Source organism: Dreissena polymorpha, chromosome 3, assembly GCF_020536995.1.
Source record: "Dreissena polymorpha isolate Duluth1 chromosome 3, UMN_Dpol_1.0, whole genome shotgun sequence".
NCBI classification, from domain to species: domain Eukaryota; kingdom Metazoa; phylum Mollusca; class Bivalvia; order Myida; family Dreissenidae; genus Dreissena; species Dreissena polymorpha.
The window spans coordinates 71,849,748-71,870,723 of record NC_068357.1 but is presented as its reverse complement, the minus strand read 5'-3'; the positions used below and the strand labels follow the sequence as shown (position 1 = coordinate 71,870,723).

At 36.5% G+C, this 20,976-nt stretch overlaps 1 protein-coding gene across 1 annotated transcript in view; it reads left to right on the top strand.

Annotated features, from left to right (window-relative positions):
- The window catches only part of LOC127874698 (calcium-independent protein kinase C-like), a 48,043-nt gene extending 38,834 nt beyond the window's left edge, over positions 1–9,209 (top strand). The window contains exon 15 of the mRNA XM_052419234.1: positions 2,811–9,209. Within this exon, the coding sequence (XP_052275194.1) occupies positions 2,811–2,996 (186 nt within the window). The 3' untranslated portion in view covers positions 2,997–9,209. The remainder of the gene's footprint in view (positions 1–2,810) is intronic.
- Positions 9,210–20,976: the final 11,767 nt, after the last annotated feature.

Below are 20,976 nucleotides of genomic sequence, written 5' to 3'. Positions count from 1 at the left end.
GTAGTGGTCAAAGTAAAATAAAACCTTTCTCCCATAAGAAGCAAAGTGAATATGGCTTTTGCAAACAGCAAAAAACAGAACAGCCTACAAGTAACACGCAGTCTGTTCAGGTTTTATGCTATTCACTGCTCATCAGTATCTAAGGGTTGTGATGAAATCTTTAAAACTAGAATCTAGTAAGAAGGGTCTTTAATTACATTTAACTTCCTAAGGGACAACAAATGCAGAAAAATCAGTTACTTAGTGGTAAAGGGTTAAACTGAGACTTAGTTTGGCCATGTTTTCCTTCATCACCTTTTCGGTTGGAATTTATTTATTTATTATGTTTATAAATAAATAAAAGTTATGAAATTAATTGTACTAATGATATCCATCTGATTTTATTATACAAAAGTATCCTTGTCATGTTGATGAATTAAATATAGATTTTAAATTAACTGAATCGCTTGATATGTTTTTAGCTCACCTGAGCGATAGCTCGGGGTGAGCTATTGTGATCACTCGGCGTCCGGCGTCCGTCCGTCCGTCTGTAAACAATTTGTAAACATCTTCTTCTACTAAACCATTGAGCCAATTTCAACTAAATTTCATGTGGAGCATCCCTAGGTCATGGGACAAAAGAATTGTTAAAAAAAATTTGATCACATAACCAAGATGGCCGCCATGACCATATATGGTAAAAACCTTAAAAAATCTTCTTGTCAGAAACCGCTCATCAGATTTTCAAAAAATTTCACAGGGATGACCTTTGACGGCTCCCCTGAAAAAGTTGTTCAAAGAAATTTGATTCGTCAAAAAACATGGCCGCAGGAGCTCGTTGAACTTTGCATGTTTATTCGTTTTTGCCTATTTTGTGAAAACTTTCAAAAATCTTCCACATTTTTTGTCCGATCCTTTCCAAATTTGCACAGTGTCTTTATATCAATGAGGACACGAACCCTACAAAAAATGAGCATTATTGGTCCATGAAGTACAGAATTACCTCCCCTTGAATTGAGAAAATGGTGTTTATGCAATAAAGTCCAAATTTTTCATCCAATTCTTTCCAAACTTGTTAGGATTTAGCATGGTTCAAACAAGGGAAACAACTACGATTAATGCATGTTCTTTTTATTACAGATTTGCCTCCCTTTAATTCATTCAAAATCTCATTTTACAGCAGAGATTCCAAATCTGACCTGTAAATGAGCCCCATATTTACTGCCAGTGCTAGGTTACCTTTTCCCATTTGATCATTCTTAAGTATTGGTCTTGTAATGCTGCTACTGCTTCTGCTACTGCTACTGCTACTGCTACTACTACTACTACTACTACTACTACTAGACTACTACTACTACTACTACTACTACTACTACTACTACTACTACTACTACTACTACTACTACTACTACTACTACTACTACTTCTACTACTACTACTAGTACTTTCTACTACTACCACCACCACCACCACCACCACCACCACCACCACCACCACCCCACGTCTACTATTACTACTTCTACTACTACTGCCACTACTACTACTACTTTTACCACTACTACTACTACTACTACTACCACTACTACTACTACTACTACTACTACTACTACTACTACTACTACTACTACTACTACTTCTACTACTAATACTACAACTACTACTTCTACTACTACAACTACGACTACAACTACTATTACTACTACTACTACTACTACTACTACTACTACTTCTACTACTACTACTACAACTACACCACCACCACCACCACCACCACCATTCACAGTGACAAAAAACGTATTCACACAATGGCTGCTACTACAACTTATAGCCCATATAGGGGGGCATGCATGTTTTACAAACAGCCCTTGTTTCTATGGGATTTTAACCACAACTGTTCATGTTTATCTCCGACACATATTTTTAGGTCACCTGTCATGAAGTGACACGGTGAGCTTATGTGATCGTGTGATGTCCGGCGTCCGTTGTGCGTGCCTGCGTGTGTCTGTGCGTCCGTCCGTCAACAATTTGTTTGTGTAGACAGTAGAGGTCACAGTTTGCATCCAATCTTGATGAAATTTGGTCAAAATGTTTATCTTGATGAAATCCGGTTTGGGATTGTATTTGGGTCATCTGGGGTCAAAAACAAGGTCAATAGGTCAAATAATAGAACAACCTTTTGTAGACAATAGAGGTCACAGTTTTCATCCAATCTTTATGAAATTTGGTCAGAATGTTTATCTTGATGAAATCTGGGTTGGGATTTTATTTGGGTCATCTGCGGTCAAAAACTAGGTCACTAGGTCAAATAATAGAAAAACCTTGTGTAGACATTAGAGATCAGTTTTCATCCAACCTTTATGAAATTTGGTCAGAATTCTTGATGAAATCTGGGTGGGATTGTATTTGGGTCATCTGGGGTAAAAATCTAGGTCAAATAAATAGAAAAACCTTGTGTTGACAATAGAGGTCACAGTTTTCATCCAATATTTATGAACTGTGGTCAGAATGTTTATCTTGATGAAATCTGGATTGGGATTGTATTTGGGTCATCTAGAGTCAGGAACTAGGTCACTAGGTCAAATCATAGAAAAACATTGTGTAGACAATAGAGGTCATAGTTTTCATCTGATCTTAATGAGTCAGGTGAGCGATTCAGGGCCATCATGGCCCTCTTGTTTCAATCTTTTTTGAGTTTTATATAACCTAAAATTTTCATGAAATGTTTCTTGTCAGGTTGAAATCACATGTTAACGGTAGTTGTTGAAAACTACAAAAGAAGGTATTTCTATTCATGTGGAAACCACCTTACTCATGTATATTTAATTCTCCAGAAATCAAAGACAGATGCCAACAACTTTGACAAAGACTTCACGACGGAGGAGCCAGTTTTGACACCGATCGACCCTGCAGTGGTCAAGGCAATCAACCAAGAAGAATTCCGTGGCTTCTCATTCATCAATCCGGATTACGGGAAGCTTGACCAGGCTGGTGGGGCGGTGGGGGTCGCGTATCAATAACGAACAAATTACTGCAAAGAAACAAAAGAATTATATTCAATATTCAAGACGGCTTCAAGTTGTTTTTGTTTGAAATTTTCTTTTTCACTCTCAGATTCTATATCTATGTGTATATTGTGCAGTGTGTTTTTCGTACATGGTTCTTTTCACCATGCAAGAAGCCTGTCTTCTGTGATCCCAGGCTTGGACACATCGTCACCCGTGGTATTCCAGCAGATGAAGGAACTCTGATGTTCATGTTAGTTACAGTCTTTCAAACAATTTTATACATTGTGAACACATTGATATTCTGTTACTTTTGTTTGTTGAACACACACGAAATCATGCCTTTAGAGCCAGAAGGGCTTATGCGTATTTTAGTGCATATGCTCCTGGCTTTTATGGGCAGATAAAGAGTTAGATACAAAAGACAAAGCAGAACTTTATCATTAGGAAGTATCACGAAATCAGGGTGTTTGTAGATTAAGCTTTCTGTGAAACAAAGCATGGTTAGATATTAATGTGTTCACAATGGTAATATGCCTGTTGTGACAGAGTTCTAGAGAAACTATCATTTGTCGTCTGTATGTGTCCATTTAAGAGGATCTCTGTAGGCTGTGTGGCCCATCATACCTGGTGATTGGTTGCCTGAAGACCAGGGCCACCTGGTGATTTGTTGCCTGGAGACCAGGGCCACCTGGTGATTGGTTGCCTGGAGACCAGGGCCACCTGGTGATTGGTTGCCTGGAGACCAGAGCCCTTAGGTGCAAAGCTCTTACATGCGGAAGTGTGTAGAGGTATTGATATAAGTAGCCCTCTAGGAAAACCAGGCTTTATACATGTACATTTAAAGTCGTCCCAGATTATCTTGTGCTGTAGGCACAGGATTATCAGGAGTGACACTTTCCACAGTAATGGAGCTTTTTGTTTAACAGAAGATTGTTTTAAATTAAAATCCAATGTAGAGGGAAAGTGTCATCCCTGACAAGCCTGTGCTAACTGCACAGGTCAATTAAGGACAATACTTTATGCACTTGCATTAAGCTGGACTTTTCAAAAAGCACGGCTCATATGTTTTTTTTACATAACTTATTACTTATTTGTTCCAAGATGTAGGCAAACTAAAGTATTAAATTAAAAAATTGTATTGTCTGTTTTCATTCTTATACATGATAAAAAGTAAGTTTTTGCTTATTAATCTAAAGTTGATAGCATAATACACATTATTGATTAAAACTGGCCATAATATGATCTAACCGTGGTAGCCTCATAATTTTTTTTTAATGGTTTATGTTTTATATGACTGCTTTTGTCTAAATGATTCACATTGTCTTACAACAAGTGCATGAGGAAATTGTATTGTTTGTGATAAGAACTATCAGTGCAATTTTATTTGGTCTTCTGAAATTTAATTGATAAAAGCATCTTGCATACATGAGGATTGTTTTACATTCTCCTTATTTTGGGCATTTTATTACAAGTTCTGTGAAATTCCTCCCTCCCTCAGTTGTATGATTTTGGTCCCCTATGGGTTGAACAGATGGAACTATAGGTACTAAGATTTAAACCCCGGCCCATTGGTGGGTCTGTCTGTCAGGATTCTAAGATAACTCAAAGAGTATGTAAATTGTTGATCTGATTTAATCCTTTTGCTTCGTAAGCATCATCTATTTTCCTGTGAATCTCAAGGTCTTGCAAAATATGAATTGTTTATTTATATATCTCATTTTTTGTACTTTTATCTATTGAAAGTAAAAAAAAATATGTTTCTGTTGCTTATATACCATGTTTATGTATAGCCTGGAAAGTTAATGCATAATGTCAAAAATAAAAAAGATGTTATCTTAAAAAGCAACAGTTTTTTTCAATGATTTCTTCCTAATTGTAAATCAAATTTATATTATACTGTTTTGACTGCACAATGCACAACATTATCCCTGTTGTTATTATGTAAACAAAACTTATTTGGATATTATCTTATACTGAGAAAAGTTCTGTGAAAGTGACAAATCTGCCTGCAGATAGTGTTGGCATTCACTTTTATGTTCCGCAGTTGTGTTGTGCACATGTTGCTAGCAAATTGTTCCTTGAAAGCCAGAAGGGCTTATCAGTGTTATTTGCACTATGGCTTTCATGGGACACTTTATGTTTGGTTTTAACAAACACGTCATTTTATGTTCATACTGGGTTGCATCTGTGTACTTTTGATTGGAAATTGTTCACACTCTGTCTCAAACCCACTTTGTTGAAAACAACTTAATGGCAGCTTTTTAACAGTTTTATTTTCTTTTGTGTTACCAGTTAAATATTAAGTCATCTGAAGTCTTTATTCATTTACTTGAAAAAAAAAGCATTATCATTATTTCTCTTCTTTATAATTAGATTGATGTTTTGTTCATGGTTACTCAGTATTTGGTAAATTGTTATTCAGTATTTGGTTAATATGGCAAATAAAAGATGTAACTAAGCAAAACATTTATTTTTAATTTGTCTCAAATAATGTAAAGGTTTTAGTTGAGAATTATTCAATACATAAAATGTTTAAAAACATGCTAGAAAGACTAGCATCTGTTGATTAAAAATATGTAAATAAAAAATACTTTTACATGTTGAAAGTGCATACCAATAACTAGTCAATAATAATTCCATAAAAGGCAATTTTTATGTCACAGAAATAGGTTTTGAGAATAATGTAAATGTGAAAGATATATTTAGCAAAAATTGTTTGAACTTTGTATTGTATTTTACAGACTAGAAAATGCAGATTTGTTTTTGTGAAATGCATTTATGGAATGTGTGTGCATGTTCATACAGATTGTTCTGTCAAATATATTGGTTTAAGTTTATGTATTTTGATAATCAATCTCTGAAGTAGAATGTTAATTTGCTTTTATATTTACTTGTTTGTTTGTAAGATTTTTTGACATAATGATAACCTATGTTTAATGATTAATGGTGTGTTTTTTAGAGAAATTTATTCTTGTTGAATGCATGGAGATATTATGTTACTGTTATTGTACAAGTTTTGTATTGTTAAACTTTTATTTTATCTTTTGTTAAGCAGCTAAATAGTAACTCTATTTCCAAGTTAAAATAATATTTATTTAATGTATGATGTATTACTATACAACATTTATTTGTACTTTTAACATGTGTGTATGGTATTCTGATGTCTACGAGTACTTCTAGTCCACAATGACAGACTAGTGATCTGTCATAGGTGTGCGAGTCCAGTCCAGTCAGTGTGTATTGTGTGTGAACATGCAGTCTCATATCTCAGTACAGTGAATGTTTATTAGGCTTCAGTCTGACGTAGTGCGTACAAGATGAAATTTTTCCATTAGTTTTGTTTGCAGAAAAGTATGGAAAGCAAATAATAATTTTAGGCCCGCTCGGGGAAAACTAGGCTTAATGCATGTGCATAAAGTTTCTTCCCAGATTAGCCTGTGCAGACTGCACGGGCTAATTAGGTCCGACGCTTTCCACTTAGACAGAATTTTCATTTACAAGTGACTTCATTAAAACAGAAAAATCCATAAAAAAAGCTGGAAGTGTGGTCCCTGATTAGCCTCTGTCTGGGATGACACTTTACATACATTCATCAAGCTGAGTAGTATCAGTATGAAGCTTATTGACTATTGACATTCAGGCCATTTTTCTACAAGACAATGAATCCATTTCGTAGTTGACGCTCTAGAAAGTTATGCCAAACTCTAACCAGAGATTGATGTGTTCAGTTTGAAACATTTTTAGCTGTGTGTATGAATGAAGTGAGACATATTTGCAATATCTCACTTTAGGTGTATTTAATGTTTAGGCCCTATTAACTCTTAAGAATTTGACACCTCAAGTGATTTTTATACGCCCGTTTTTAAAAAGGGACGTATTATAGTTTCACCCTTGGCGGGGGCGTCCACAGCAGTGTCCGCTCTCTAATTCAAATAGTTTTCATCCAATCTTCACCAAACTTAATCAGAAGTTGTATCTAGACAATATCTAGGTCAAGTTCGAATATGGGTCATGCCGGGTCAAAAACTAGGTCATGGGGTCACTTAGTGCATTTCAAGGATTTAGCATTATGTCCGCTCTCTTATTGAAGTAGTTTTCATCCGATCTTCACCAAAGTTGGTCAGAAGTTATGTCTAAATGATATCTAGGTTGAGTTCAAATTTGGGTCTAGCCATATCAAAAACTAGGTCACAAGGTCACTTAGTGCATTTCAGGCATTGAGCATGGTGTCAGCTTTCTCATTGAAGTAGTTTTCATCCGATCTTCACCAAATTTGGTCAGATATTGTATGAAGACAATAGCTAGGTCAAGTTCGAATATGGGTGATGCTGGGTCAAAAATCTGGTCACGGGGTCACTAAGTGCATTTCAAGGATTTAGCATGGTGTCTGCTCTCTAATTGAAGTAGTTTTCATCCGATCTTCACCAAATATGGTATGTAGTTGTGTCTAAAGGACATCTTGGTTAAGTTCAAATATGGGTCATTCCGGGTCAAAATTTAGGCCACTAGGTCACTTAGTGCATTTCAAGCATTTAGCATGGTGTCCAAAACCTTCAAACGGGCGTATCTTGTGACAGTTTGGCACTCTAGTTTTAACATGGTTGTCTTTGTATTTGCACACTGTTTTAATAAGCAGTAATGTAATTTTATGTAACCTTTCTAAACTTCATTTTTAACTAATGATAAATATCCACACTTAAACTTTTTCTGTACATTAATTTCTTGCTGGTATTAAGTTCTTTAGGTTCGGAGGGTATGATTAGAGTGGTTTAAACATGACAATATCTAACATTAATAACAATATGCAACAATGTGGGCTGTAGAACATTTTGAAAAGGAAGGTTTAAACTTCTACAGATAACTGATTCATGATAAGTTGTCCATAATTTATTTTTAGTTGTTAAGACTTGTGACCTAGCTCACATGTGAACTTGCTTTTTGGATTGCATGTTATGTCTTTCTTGGTGCATCATAAGCTATTTGTGGAGCATTGTCTGAAACTTTTTATTCAAACAACGTCTTTAACACTTGTATTTAAATGAAACATTACAGATTTGATCCTTGGGTTACACTCTATCAAATTAGTTCTTATCGTTTTGGTCCTAAGCATATTGAGATCGCCAGAGGTAAAAATAGTATTAATAGTTCAAACATTAACAATCTTCTCTAAAACCACAAGTATTTTATATTTGGTGTGAAATCTGGCCACACCCAAAGGTTTGAATAAATAAAAAAATCAAATTCTCTGAAATGCAAGGTTCAGTGGTAGTATTTGGTGTATTACATTGTGTAGTGGTCCTCTCATAAGTTTGTACAAATCACTTCCCTTTGCTTCGGGTAAAAAATGGCAATGATGCAAGCGTTACATGATTAATAAAGACTTATATACAAATGTATTGAATAATCTTTTCTGAAAGTCCAAGAGCTTTGATATGTTTTTATTTTTCATCAGATGATCATGACCCTGGGGTCAAAACATGACATGCTCCAGGAGGAATATGATAAATATAGACTTTAAATATAGACTCACAATGACTTAAAAAATCTTCTGTAACTGCAGGGTTCTTTTTATTTATTTGCAGTGTAACACTGTTCATTGGTCTTCTTAATTTGTTCAAATCATGATCCAAAAGTCAAAACTGGCTATGCCCCAGGTCACATGATAAATCTTCACATATTTACTAAATAACCAAAATTCTTTGCCCTTTTGATAAAAGTTGAGGATAAAATATGGATGACTGATATGTGAGTGATTATATGAGAAAATATGCATAAAATGAGATTAATTGCATTTAAATAAGAAACATTTTGAGACAGATTCTATTAATTGTTCAACAGTATGGTATTCACTTCACTTGTTAAAACAAGTCATCCACTTCGGATAAAACTGTGCTGTAAACCACGCCAACATAATGTCATGATGCAGCTCATCAAAATATTGAACATTTGTATAATCTGGTATGTTGTTGTTGTTTTTTAACTATAAATTATATGTGTGAGTGTATATTTATGTCAGATTTTTGTTACAGACAGATTGTTTTGATTCTATATCTAGTTACCTACTATACAATCAGTACCGCTGTGAGTGTCAAACTCGGAGGTCGTCAGTTGTCTCAAGTTGTGTCAACATCGTTTTTATGTAGGAATATCATTTCGTTTGAATGTCAACGGAAAGGTACTTGATACAGTCTTATTGTATGTGCAATAAAATAAATACCAGTTTCATACGGTGTGTTTCGTTCTTTTACTTTAATATGAGAGGGAACTGCTATCAAGTACATGTTATAAAAACTAAAAGTGGATTCAAGATATCCGCTGCTTCATGTGATAATGGGTCTTTGGCCATGTGCAGCCAGCATAGCTCCAGACCAGCCTGCACATTTGCGCAGTCTTATCAGGTCATTTGCACCGTCATGTTAGGACATAATGCACAGTGTTGTCAGGAGCTTCTATATCTGCTATAGTTATGAAGGTTTAGTAGTCGCGTTAGCAGATGCGCAGGCAGGTCTTGAGCTACACTTGCACAATATGGCACTATACCTAGCAGTGAGCTACGCTTGCACAATATGGCACTATACCTAGCAGTGAGCTACATTTGCACAATATGGCACTATACCTAGCAGTGAGCTACATTTGCACAATATGGCACTATACCTAGCAGTGAGCTACACTTGCACAATATGGCACTATACCTAGCAGTGAGCTACATTTGCACAATATGGCACTATACCTAGCAGTGAGCTACACTTGCACAATATGGCACTATACCTAGCAGTGAGCTACACTTGCACAATATGGCACTATACCTAGCAGTGAGCTACATTTGCACAATATGGCACTATACCTAGCAGTGAGCTACACTTGCACAATATGGCACTATACCTAGCAGTGAGCTACACTTGCACAATATGGCACTATACCTAGCAGTGAGCTACACTTGCACAATATGGCACTATACCTAGCAGTGAGCTACACTTGCACAATATGGCACTATACCTAGCAGTAAGCTACACTTGCACAATATGGCACTATACCTAGCAGTGAGCTACACTAGCACAATATGGCACTATACCTAGCAGTGAGCATCACTTGCACAATATGGCACTATACCTAGCAGTGAGCTACACTTGCACAATATGGCACTATACCTAGCAGTAAGCTACACTTGCACAATATGGCACTATACCTAGCAGTGAGCTACACTTGCACAATTTGGCACTATACCTAGCAGTGAGCTACACTTGCACAATATCGCACTATACCTAGCAGTGAGCTACACTTGCACAATATGGCACTATACCTAGCAGTGAGCTACAATTGCACAATATGGCACTATACCTAGCAGTGAGCTACACTTGCACAATATGGCACTATACCTAGCAGTGAGCTACACCTGCACAATATGGCACTATACCTAGCAGTGAGCTACACTTGCACAATATGGCACTATACCTAGCAGTGAGCTACACTTGCACAATATGGCACTATACCTAGCAATGAAACTTGGTCAGAAGATTCGTCTCAATGATACCTTGATCGAGTTCGAAACTGGGTCAAAAACTAGGTCACTAGGTAAAAAAAAAGAAAAACCATGTAAACACTGTAAAAGTCACATTTCATGCCCAATCTTCATGTAACTTTGTCAAAATGTTTGTCTTAATGATGTGTTGGTTGAGTTCAAAAGTGGTTCCGGTCCGTTGAAAAACATGGCCGCCAGTGAGCAGGACAGTTGTCCTTATTTGGCTAAAGAGAAACCTTGTGAACACTCTAGAAGTCACAATTTTTGCCCAATCATCATGAAACTTGGTCAAAACATTCGTTTTATTGATATCGCGGACAAGTTTGAAAATGGTCCAGATTGGTGAAAAAACATGGCCACCAGGGGGCGTGGCTGTTTTCTCTATATGTATCGGTATATAGTGAAAACATGTGAACACTCTAGAAGTCACATTTTTGGTCCAATCTTCATGAACGTTGGCCAGAACATTTGTTTCCAAGATACGTGAGTTAAGTTCGAAACTGGTTCCGGTCCGTTGAAAATCATGGCTGCCAGTGGGACGGGGCAGTTTTCCTTATATTTATATAGTAAAAAAAGCTTGTGAACAATCTTGAAGTAACATTTTTGCCCAATCATCATGAAACTAAGTCAAGACATTGGTTTCATTGATAACTCGAATGAGTTGGAAAATGGCTCAGATCGGTGAAAAAAACACACTTTTTAACTCAGGTGAAGTGTTAGGATTGGTCTTTGTCTGTTGTCCGTCTGTCCACATTTGGTTTGTAAACACTCTAGCATTCACATTTCTCAAGCATTCTTTATCAAAGTTGCTGAGAAGCTATATGGCCGCAAGATCTCAGTCAAGTTTGATAATGAGCAAAATCACATAATAAATTCCAGAACTATTGCCCTTAGATTTAAAACTTTTCATTATATTAAACAAAATCCTTGTAAACACTGTAGAGGTCACAACTTTGTTTCAGATTGGATGAATCTTGGTCATAATATTTATTTTTGTTTGCAAAGTTTGATGTTTGGTCATGAGGGGTCAAAATATAGGTCACCAGGTCAAATCTTACAAAAACCTTGTAAACACTCCATACGCCAGAGTTTTGGGTTCAATAATGATGTAACTTGACCAGGATGTTGGTCTGGACAATATCTAGGTCAAGTTTGACGTTTGGCAATGTGGAGACAAAATCTAGGGCATGGGGTTTAATCTTACAAAAACCTTGTAAACACACTAGAGGCCATAGTTTTGGTCCAATAATGATGATACTTGACCAGGATGTTTTTCTTGATGATATCTAGGCAAAGTTTGACATTGGGTCATGTGGGGTCAAAATCTTGGTCACGAGGTCAAAATCTTACAAAAAACATTGTAAACACATGTAGAATTAGCATTACTTGCAAATGTTTGCATTGCAAAATGGACAATGGACATATGCTCACACTGCAAAAGTAAACAGAAGACAACCAATCTAATATGCTCTAGAGTACTGAATTTTCAACTAAGAAATGAACAAGGCCTTTTTAAAAAAGGTGAACGAACTAGGGCCATCTTGGCCATCTGTGTTATGCTTGTGTTATGGCTCACTTTTCTGGCACGGGAAGCCTTTTCGATTATATGTCGCCGATAGCGTTAGTCAAAATAATTACGTTAAAAGTCCCCTTTCGCCTTTGATATTTACATCCAATATTCTGACATTAAAGTTTTTACTATCAATACTTTTAACAAGTGTTAAACTCATTTTACTTAGAAAAATAACAATGTTAATCGACGACTAGGCTGCCCGTGCCAGAAAAGTGAGCCGATCGAGAGGCTTTCCGTGTCACAACGAAAGCGAAAGTAGGCATTTGTTAAGTAAAATTGACGATAATTACTATATAGCGTACATTGAACGTAAAGTTTTGATCATAAAGATGATATCAATGACATTAGATATTTGACATATTACGGAAAAACTATGTTAAAAAGTCATCAAAGTGGCATGTGTGCACGATTGTTCCACAACCCTCGTCATCATTCTATCTTCGATAGAGTTTGTGATAAGCGTTTGGACCTGCGGAATACTGTGAACCTGTAGCTGGATAATATGATTCAACTTATGGACCACCTCTTTTTATGCACAAATGTGATTACGGGTTTTAATTCTAGATTTTCTTGTCTGTTTTGTGAATTACGATCATCCATTTTTCATGTTTATAACAGAGAGGCAGCCGAGAATGAACAGAGAGGCAGCATTTTGACAGAGAGGCCACCGATATGCATCTACACCGTGGACCACATGCTTTATAATATCAAAGTTATTTAACTAGGTCGATTGTGTAACTGGGTTGATCAGGACTGATCAGCACTGCCTCAGTCCAAGTACGACTAATGACATTATGTCAAAGGGACTTTGTATACTAATTGCTATACACACTAGAAAAAATGTTAAATTGTTAACATTACAAACATACCTGTATAAATTACATCTAGGAATTCTTCTCTTGTCCGCAACATTTCTAATGCAAAATGCCTCCTCACAGCACAATTTTTGGCGCTTATAAGTTGGCAATAAGATGCTTGTTTGTAGGTCCACCCACGTTTTTTCCGTATTATTTTAAGCGTTGCAATGGACAAACTAACACCAAAAACATATAAGATTTTGTCTTTCACCTCAGAGGCAGTTAGTTCTTTATTTTTTCTGTACAAAAAATTCTCAAACTCGTAATGTTCCTTTTTCACCTTTATTGTTCGGTGGGTGGGACGATTATTTTTCTAATTTCTCTGTCCGTAATTGAATACGAATGTTCCAATCTCAATCTCTTCGCAATCACCACTGAATTGTATCCATCAGAAAACAACTTCTTTTTTTAAATTCAATATACGACATACAATGTTTACATGTATGTGATCATAAAACAAATTGATACCATGTAGCAACAATAATGTTCAAACATGTTATACAAGATATGCTAATATATACTTTTTTTTTAAAGAAAAAGAGAGAAAAGAAAAGAAAGAAAAGAAAAACAACAGAATAATTATGAATAGGGATGAGTTGTATGACGAGGGTAGAAAGCATACTGGACTTGTTATGAAAATTTAATGCGTTTCCATTTTTGTTCAAATATATGAAGTGTATCATTGTTTAGTAGGGCTGCACCGAATATCCGAAATATCCGAGATTCGCGGATCCAAACAAGAATTCGCGGATCTAACCGTGATTGGTAAAATCGGTTTCGAATCCGGATCTTATTTGAGTTTAACCTTTCGTTTGCGTTAATTGTTTCTTTTGCCCTAATACGTTTCGTTAAATTGTTTCTTTCTGTTTGAAAGGCTGACTGGTATGTAGTTTGTCACAATTGTCGAAACTTTTTTGACAAAAACATGGTACTACACAGTCTTCTTTCGTTTTCGATGGTGCAAAATGGCGCAGAAGAAAAATCGCGATGCACCTAAACAATTAAAATCCTCGGTGTGGAAACATTTTGGGTTTTATCAGCATACTAATTCTGGCTTATAAGTGGTCGTTCCGAAGTATTTTATTGATACTTATTGCAGATTGCGTGTGATGCGTTTTTTGCTTGTTTAAATACAGCGTTATTCATATGATATCTGACTGACATAGATGTGTTTAATATGAGACATTATTATTAATGTTTGTCGTTATAATGCTTACACTATTTCGTGTATGTGCGATTTTGAGAAATTTGCGGAATCTGGACCCGGGTATAATTTTTTTTTCGAACAACGTACGTCAATTTTGTCATCTACTTAGTATTTGTTTTTGTTTCTGATGTCGTTATTTCTGCTTCCACTACTGCTGTTGCGGCTGCAGCTGCATCTACCAATGCTGCTAAAGTAGTATAAATATTAGTAGCTGTAAAGTTTATAATAATAATAAAAGTTAATTACTTTTCTCATAAGACATATATAAGTTCTGGTGTTTCAAAACATAATTTTGTTTATAACAATATAAATTATAATTTATTTTGCGTATTTTTACTTTCAAATTAGGATTCGAACCGATATTCGATATCCGAGCCTTTGGATTGGAATTCGGATCCGATTGAAATTTTGGATTCGGTGCAGCACTATTGTTTGGGGCTTTTTCTTTTTCAATTTGAATTTCCAGTTTTAAATAATTGATAAAACAGTTCATTGTAGGTGTTATATTTCTGTATTTCACACTGAATATGAAATATTTCATTAATATAATTATGTAATTCACAGCATTATTAACCCTAAACTGATGTTTAAGAGAGATAGTTTAACATTTAATTGATGTTTCTCTAGAAAGGTTGTCAATTGATTCCATAGAGATTGAATATTTTTACACTCCCAGAAAAGGTGTTATTTTGTTTCAATATGTTCACTACACATATCACATAGATTTGTATTGGCTAGGTTGCACTTAAAAAGAAATTTATTTGTAGCTATGATTCTCTGAATGTATTTATATTGAAAATTTCTTAGTGTGCTATCAGTAGTTGATTTATATGGCATGACGAATATTTGTTTCCAATTAAATTCATTTTCTCCAAAAAGGTTTTGCCATTTAGTTTGAGCTTAAGAGATTTCGGCAGGGTTTTTAAGTTGAAGTGTGTAAAATTTTTGTTTGTTTTGTTTTGTTTTGCAATTATGTTTTCTACGAAAGTTTTGAGTACATGGTGTGTTATTTGTATTGGTAACAGCTTTAATATGTATGGGTATACTTTTGATCTATGTGTAGTACATCAGGAAATTACTTGGAGGTATTCCGAATATGTAGCATAAGTTATCAAAGGAATAGAAGTCGTTTTTCTGTAGTCGTACAATTGATCTACATATGTTATGTTTCGTTCGAACCAATTTTTATAGAAAAACGTTTTGTTATTAGAAGTTATGTCTTTATTGTTCCATAAAATGATTTTACTGTTTATTTTGGTTTCTTAATTTTGAGTAACTTTACAGCATGCCGATAGAACATTCGATAGAAATATGTTTTTGGTGGAAATTTAGTCTAAGATGTTGTTGTCGACATTACATTCAAAAAGTAAGGAGTCACCATATGTTTTAAGGATTTTCGGGTAGAATAATTTCCATTTACTCGTATTGGTGTTATATAATATATTTTGACCCAACTGCATTTGATTGCATTCAGGAATTAATCTATATCTGTTAGTCTGATACCTCCATATTCTACTGATTAAACGAATTGAGTTCGCTAAATTTTATCAGGTTTACCTTTCCCTATGAAATTAAATATTTCTTATGTTATATCTTCAATAAAATCATTTGGTGTGTTAGGGAGAACTGTTAGTGTATAAATTAATTTAAGGAGTGCAAACGTTTTCAACACTGTTTTTTCCGATTTGTGTAAGTTTACGATGCTGCCATGATTTTAAACAATTATTAAATTTTTGTAGTTTAGGCAATATGTTTTTTAGAATTGTTTCATTTTCATTGTTTGTAAAGGTTATTCCTAACGTTGTTGCTTCATCTGATGTCCAGTTGAATTTCATTTCTTTGTTAAGATGAATAAATTTGTTTAAATTTACCTACTCGTAGCACAGTGCATTTACTTTTGTTTAGTTTAAGACCAGATGCTGTTCCAAAAAGGGTTAGCGATTCTTTTCTTTTTCAATACAACTGAAAAATCTCTAATTGCGTAAAATTGATTAATAACATTAAAATGGCAACATGTGAATGTTATATAAGCGAAGATACATCATATACCATTTAATTAACCCACACACTACCAATAAAATGGAGTACACAAGTTAAATTTTAAGAAATTATTTTTTTATAATTTTTATGTCACCCCGAAAACGTTATTTTTTACTATTGTAACCACATAAATATAATTTAAAACAATTATGTCATATAGAATTCTGCGAAACTGCTCAAATATGTTCATCTACGTATTGTTATCATAAAACACAAATAACAAAATGGGGTCACCGCACTTTTAACAGAGAATTTTTGTTTTAAATATCCCTACCGTCTGCGTCAAATTTCATAAAATACAGCAATTAGGCAAAACCCAAGTACCGGTACATAGATTGTTAGAAATATGCACAACCATTAGAAATTGTTTACAATCTTAACTGAGATAACAACAGTTTACCAAAATACATTAATAAAAAACAATATTTAATCACAAACATAATACCTTACAGTTTCAAACTCGACCTTCGACCCAAACAGGAGGTGCGCATGCGCGAACGTTAAGTCGTGTTTTCCAACAGTGTGATGAAAATTTAACTAAATAATTATTTCTACGAAGAATAAGCTTTTAATTTAATAAGGATTGGTATTGGGTAACTTCTCTATGCACATTGCACTAAATATGTCTGGCTAAACGGCCCCAAAGCTGGTTACCGCCCTCAACCACCACTTTTCTTCATACCCCACCACATTGTCGACGTGTCATCCAAGATGGCAGCCACCATGACGAAAACCGGAAACACATTTTTCCTCGAACTTCTTCTTATATTTACATTATCAGCCTACATCTCCACCACGAAACAACCACTAATTGAGTGCTTCACCTCCATGACGGCAGCCTCACTTAACATCTCACATGTAAAAGGTTTTACCTTTGCCGAACGCCGAAATTTACTGTCGAAACGAGACCGGATGTGGCACTTCAGGCAAGGTAGATGTCTATTCATCCTACTGCTGCTCCTCGCTGGTGATGTTGAAACCAACCCTGGCCCAGGAAATGCATCAATCTGCCTATGTGGTCTCTGCGATAACCCTGTCACCTGGTCACAATTAGGCGTTTGCTGCGATAACTGCGGCGTATGGTTTCACAAATCCTGCGAAGAGATACTTTCGGGAAACATGTCCCACCTAAACAAATCCAGTGTTGTCTGGAATTGTTGCAGATGCAACAGCATCAACATCGATAGTTTCACCTTCAATAGCTTTGAACTTCATACCTCAAACGTCTTTACACCCTTACTCGATACAGATACCTCCTTTGTCTCAGTTACGTCATCCTGCTTCAGTCCATTACACTCCAGCAGCCCTCATCCACACACAACAGGAAAAAACAGAACCTCTTCCACAAACAGTTCACATGGAAACTCCAGCCAACAGCATACGTCCAACCATGCAACTGATCGTAACAAGACAATCCTACGTTTACTGACCGTTAATTGTTGCGGACTACGTACCAACAGATCAAAATTTATAGCAGCACTAGACTATATCAAGCCAGACCTAATATGTGGCACAGAGTCCTGGCTGCGCGGAGAAAAACCAGGTGCTGATCCGGATAAAAATGCTATCCTGTCGAGCGAAGTGTTCCCGCCAAACCTGACTGTACACCGAAACGACAGAACATCAACCGTGGGAGGAGGAGTATTTACTGCTGCGAGTGCCAACATCATGATGGACGCCCAACCACATCTCACCACTGATTGTGAAATAGTCTGGTCCAAAGTACAAACCTGGAAGGGAAAGGACTTAAACTTATGTTCCTTTTATATGCCTCATCGCAACATCAACATCATCCATAAACTACACGAATCTATCCGCCAACTAACATCAACTGCTAAAGAAAAGTACATCATCTTAGCCGGCGACTTTAACTGCCCAGATATTGACTGGCCCAACCTGATTGTGAAAAAAGGAGCCACTGATAGAGATGTCCAACAAGCCTTGGTAGACCTATCCATAGAACATCGCCTCACCCAAGTCCACGACCAACCTACTAGGAACAACAACATTATCGACCTCGTATTCACTAATAACCTATCTCTAGTTAAAACATCATCAGTCCCTGGTTTAAGCGACCATGCCATGGTGGTTACTGACATAGATATCATCCCCCAGAAGATTAAACAAAATCCTAGAAAGATTTTTATTTTCTCTAAAGCAAACTGGGATAGCATCAACGAGGACATGCAGCATCTCTCAGCCACAGTCGTTACTGAAGCAGAAAGCCAAGATTCAACCATTCAGTCACTATGGGACACTCTAAAAGCAGGCATTAAAAAGTCAATTAATAAACACGTACCATCTAAAATGAGCAAGAAGCACAAGTCTCTACCATGGCTTAACAAAAACCTGAAAAGGATGATCAGACGTAAATCAAGACTCTACAAACACGCTAAAAAGTAAACAATGGAACACCTTCAAGTCCTTCCAAAAAGAATGTAAAAAGGCATTTAAGAAAGCCGAAATCAACCACATCAACAACACAATACAAAAAGGCCTCGATTAAAAGAACACCGAACCCTTTTGGAGTTACGTAAAATCCCGCAGACAAGATGGCTCCGGCGTTGCTCCCCTGAAAAAGATGGATGGACTTGTGAGCGACAGTAAGGAGAAGGCCCAGTTGCTAATTGACCAGTTTAAATCTGCGTTCACCAAGGATACAGGGGATACACATCTTCCAGACACCACAAAGAGATATCGTACACAAATACCCCCACTCAGTATCACCACAATAGGCGTTGAGAAGCTCCTCCGTAACATCCACCCTGCCAAAGCTCAAGGACCAGACATGATACCGAACTTAGTATTGAAGACCTGCGCCAGCCAGTTAGCACCTGCTTTATCAACAATATTCCAAATATCTATAGACTCTGGTAAACTCCCTCGAGATTGGAAAGACGCTTTTGTTTCACCTGTTTTCAAAAAAGGCGACGTCCACCTAGCTGAAAATTATAGACCCGTCTCCCTAACCTGTGTAACATGCAAGCTTCTAGAACATATCATATGCAAACATATCCTAAACCATCTGGAAAATAACAACATCTTAACTAAACTTAACCATGGTTTCCGAACCGGATTCTCCTGTGAAACACAACTACTGACCACTGTCCATGACCTTCTCTCCAACTATGACTCTGGCACGCAGATAGATATGGCTATCCTGAAGTTCAGCAAGGCCTTTGATACGGTCCCACATAAAAAGCTCCTGCATAAACTGAAGCAGTATGGCGTCACAGATAGCATAAACCACTGGCTTGAGGACTTACTTACAGACAGAAGCATGAATGTTGTTGTGGAGGGAGAGAAATCAAACCCGGTAACAGTCGACTCCGGTGTTCCACAGGGCACAGTCCTTGGCCCTCTGCTCTTCCTCTGCCACATTAATGACCTACCCGATTCAGTTAAGTCCTCGGTCCGCCTATTTGCAGATGACTGTTTACTTTACCGAACCATCAGAAGTCGCCATGACCATGAAATTTTACAACAAGATCTGAACAAACTTGAAACCTGGGCCAACACATGGGGCATGCGATTCAACACCAAAAAATGCTACATCCTAACCATTAACCAGAAAACCTCAAAATTTTACCAACTCGAAAACCACATCCTTCAACAAGTCCCAGAAAACCCATACCTCGGACCGACAATATCAGAAGACTTAACTTGGAGCTCACACATAAATAAGATCACCAAAAAAGCAAATTCTACACTTGGCTTCCTAAGACGCAACCTGAAACACTGCCCCGAATCCTGCCGTAAAACAGCATACTTTGCCTTAATTAGAACTACTCTAGGATATAGCTCCATTGTCTGGGATCCACTCCTTCAAAAAGACCTTGATAAAATTGAAAAGATCCAAAAACAATCGGCGAGGTTCATAATCGGCGACTACTACACCAAAACACCAGGCTGCGTGACAAACATGGTGAAGAGTATGAAGATCCCACCTCTCCAGGAAAGAAGGAAGGCCAACAGACTGATCTTCTTCTTCAAGGTGGTTGAGGGGCTGGTGCCAGCAATGCCTGGCCAAGACTTCCTTACCCCAGTCCGGCAATCTAAGCGTAGAATTACCCCTAAACATTTTAAAGACTTCAAAGCAAACAATATCGTTGAACAATACACAGTTAAAAACTCTTAGTGTTTCACTCCAATCCAGTGCAAAACCCAACTATATAAAAACTCATTTTTCCCTAAGACATTAATAGAGTGGAACAATCTTGAAGAAAGTGTTGTTCGCGCAGACACAGTTGACACGTTCAGGTCAACTGTCCTACAGTGGGACTAACCACCCTTTCTTCCGTTGCGCCTATGCCGAAACGTCCTGCAACGTACCTATCCAGATCCAGACCTTAATCATTAATAACTTACATGTACTTGTTCACAGATTGCCACATGTTTTGAAGTTTGTGATTTAATGCTTTAAATTGATAAATGTAAACAACATGACTAAAGGGCTCCAGTATAAAACAAGAATGAAATTAAAGAAAGAAAAAAAAGTTAAAAAAAAAGTCCATAGCGCGTACTCGTAATTTATATTGTTGTTCACTGTTTATTGATATTGTTAAAGTAGATTTTAATAACAATAAATAAGGGCTGAACCAATACAGCATGGGAGCCAACACTATACATTGATCGTTTACAGACATTAGTACGGGTAAAAAATGATTGCAATTTGAATTATATTTTACTTATACATAGCTTTAACAAGCTAATTTCTATTTATTTGAGGTGACTCTCGATTTTGCTCGAGCGGGAGTTTCGACGCTCTCGGAATATGATTTTTTAGGCCACGGCTA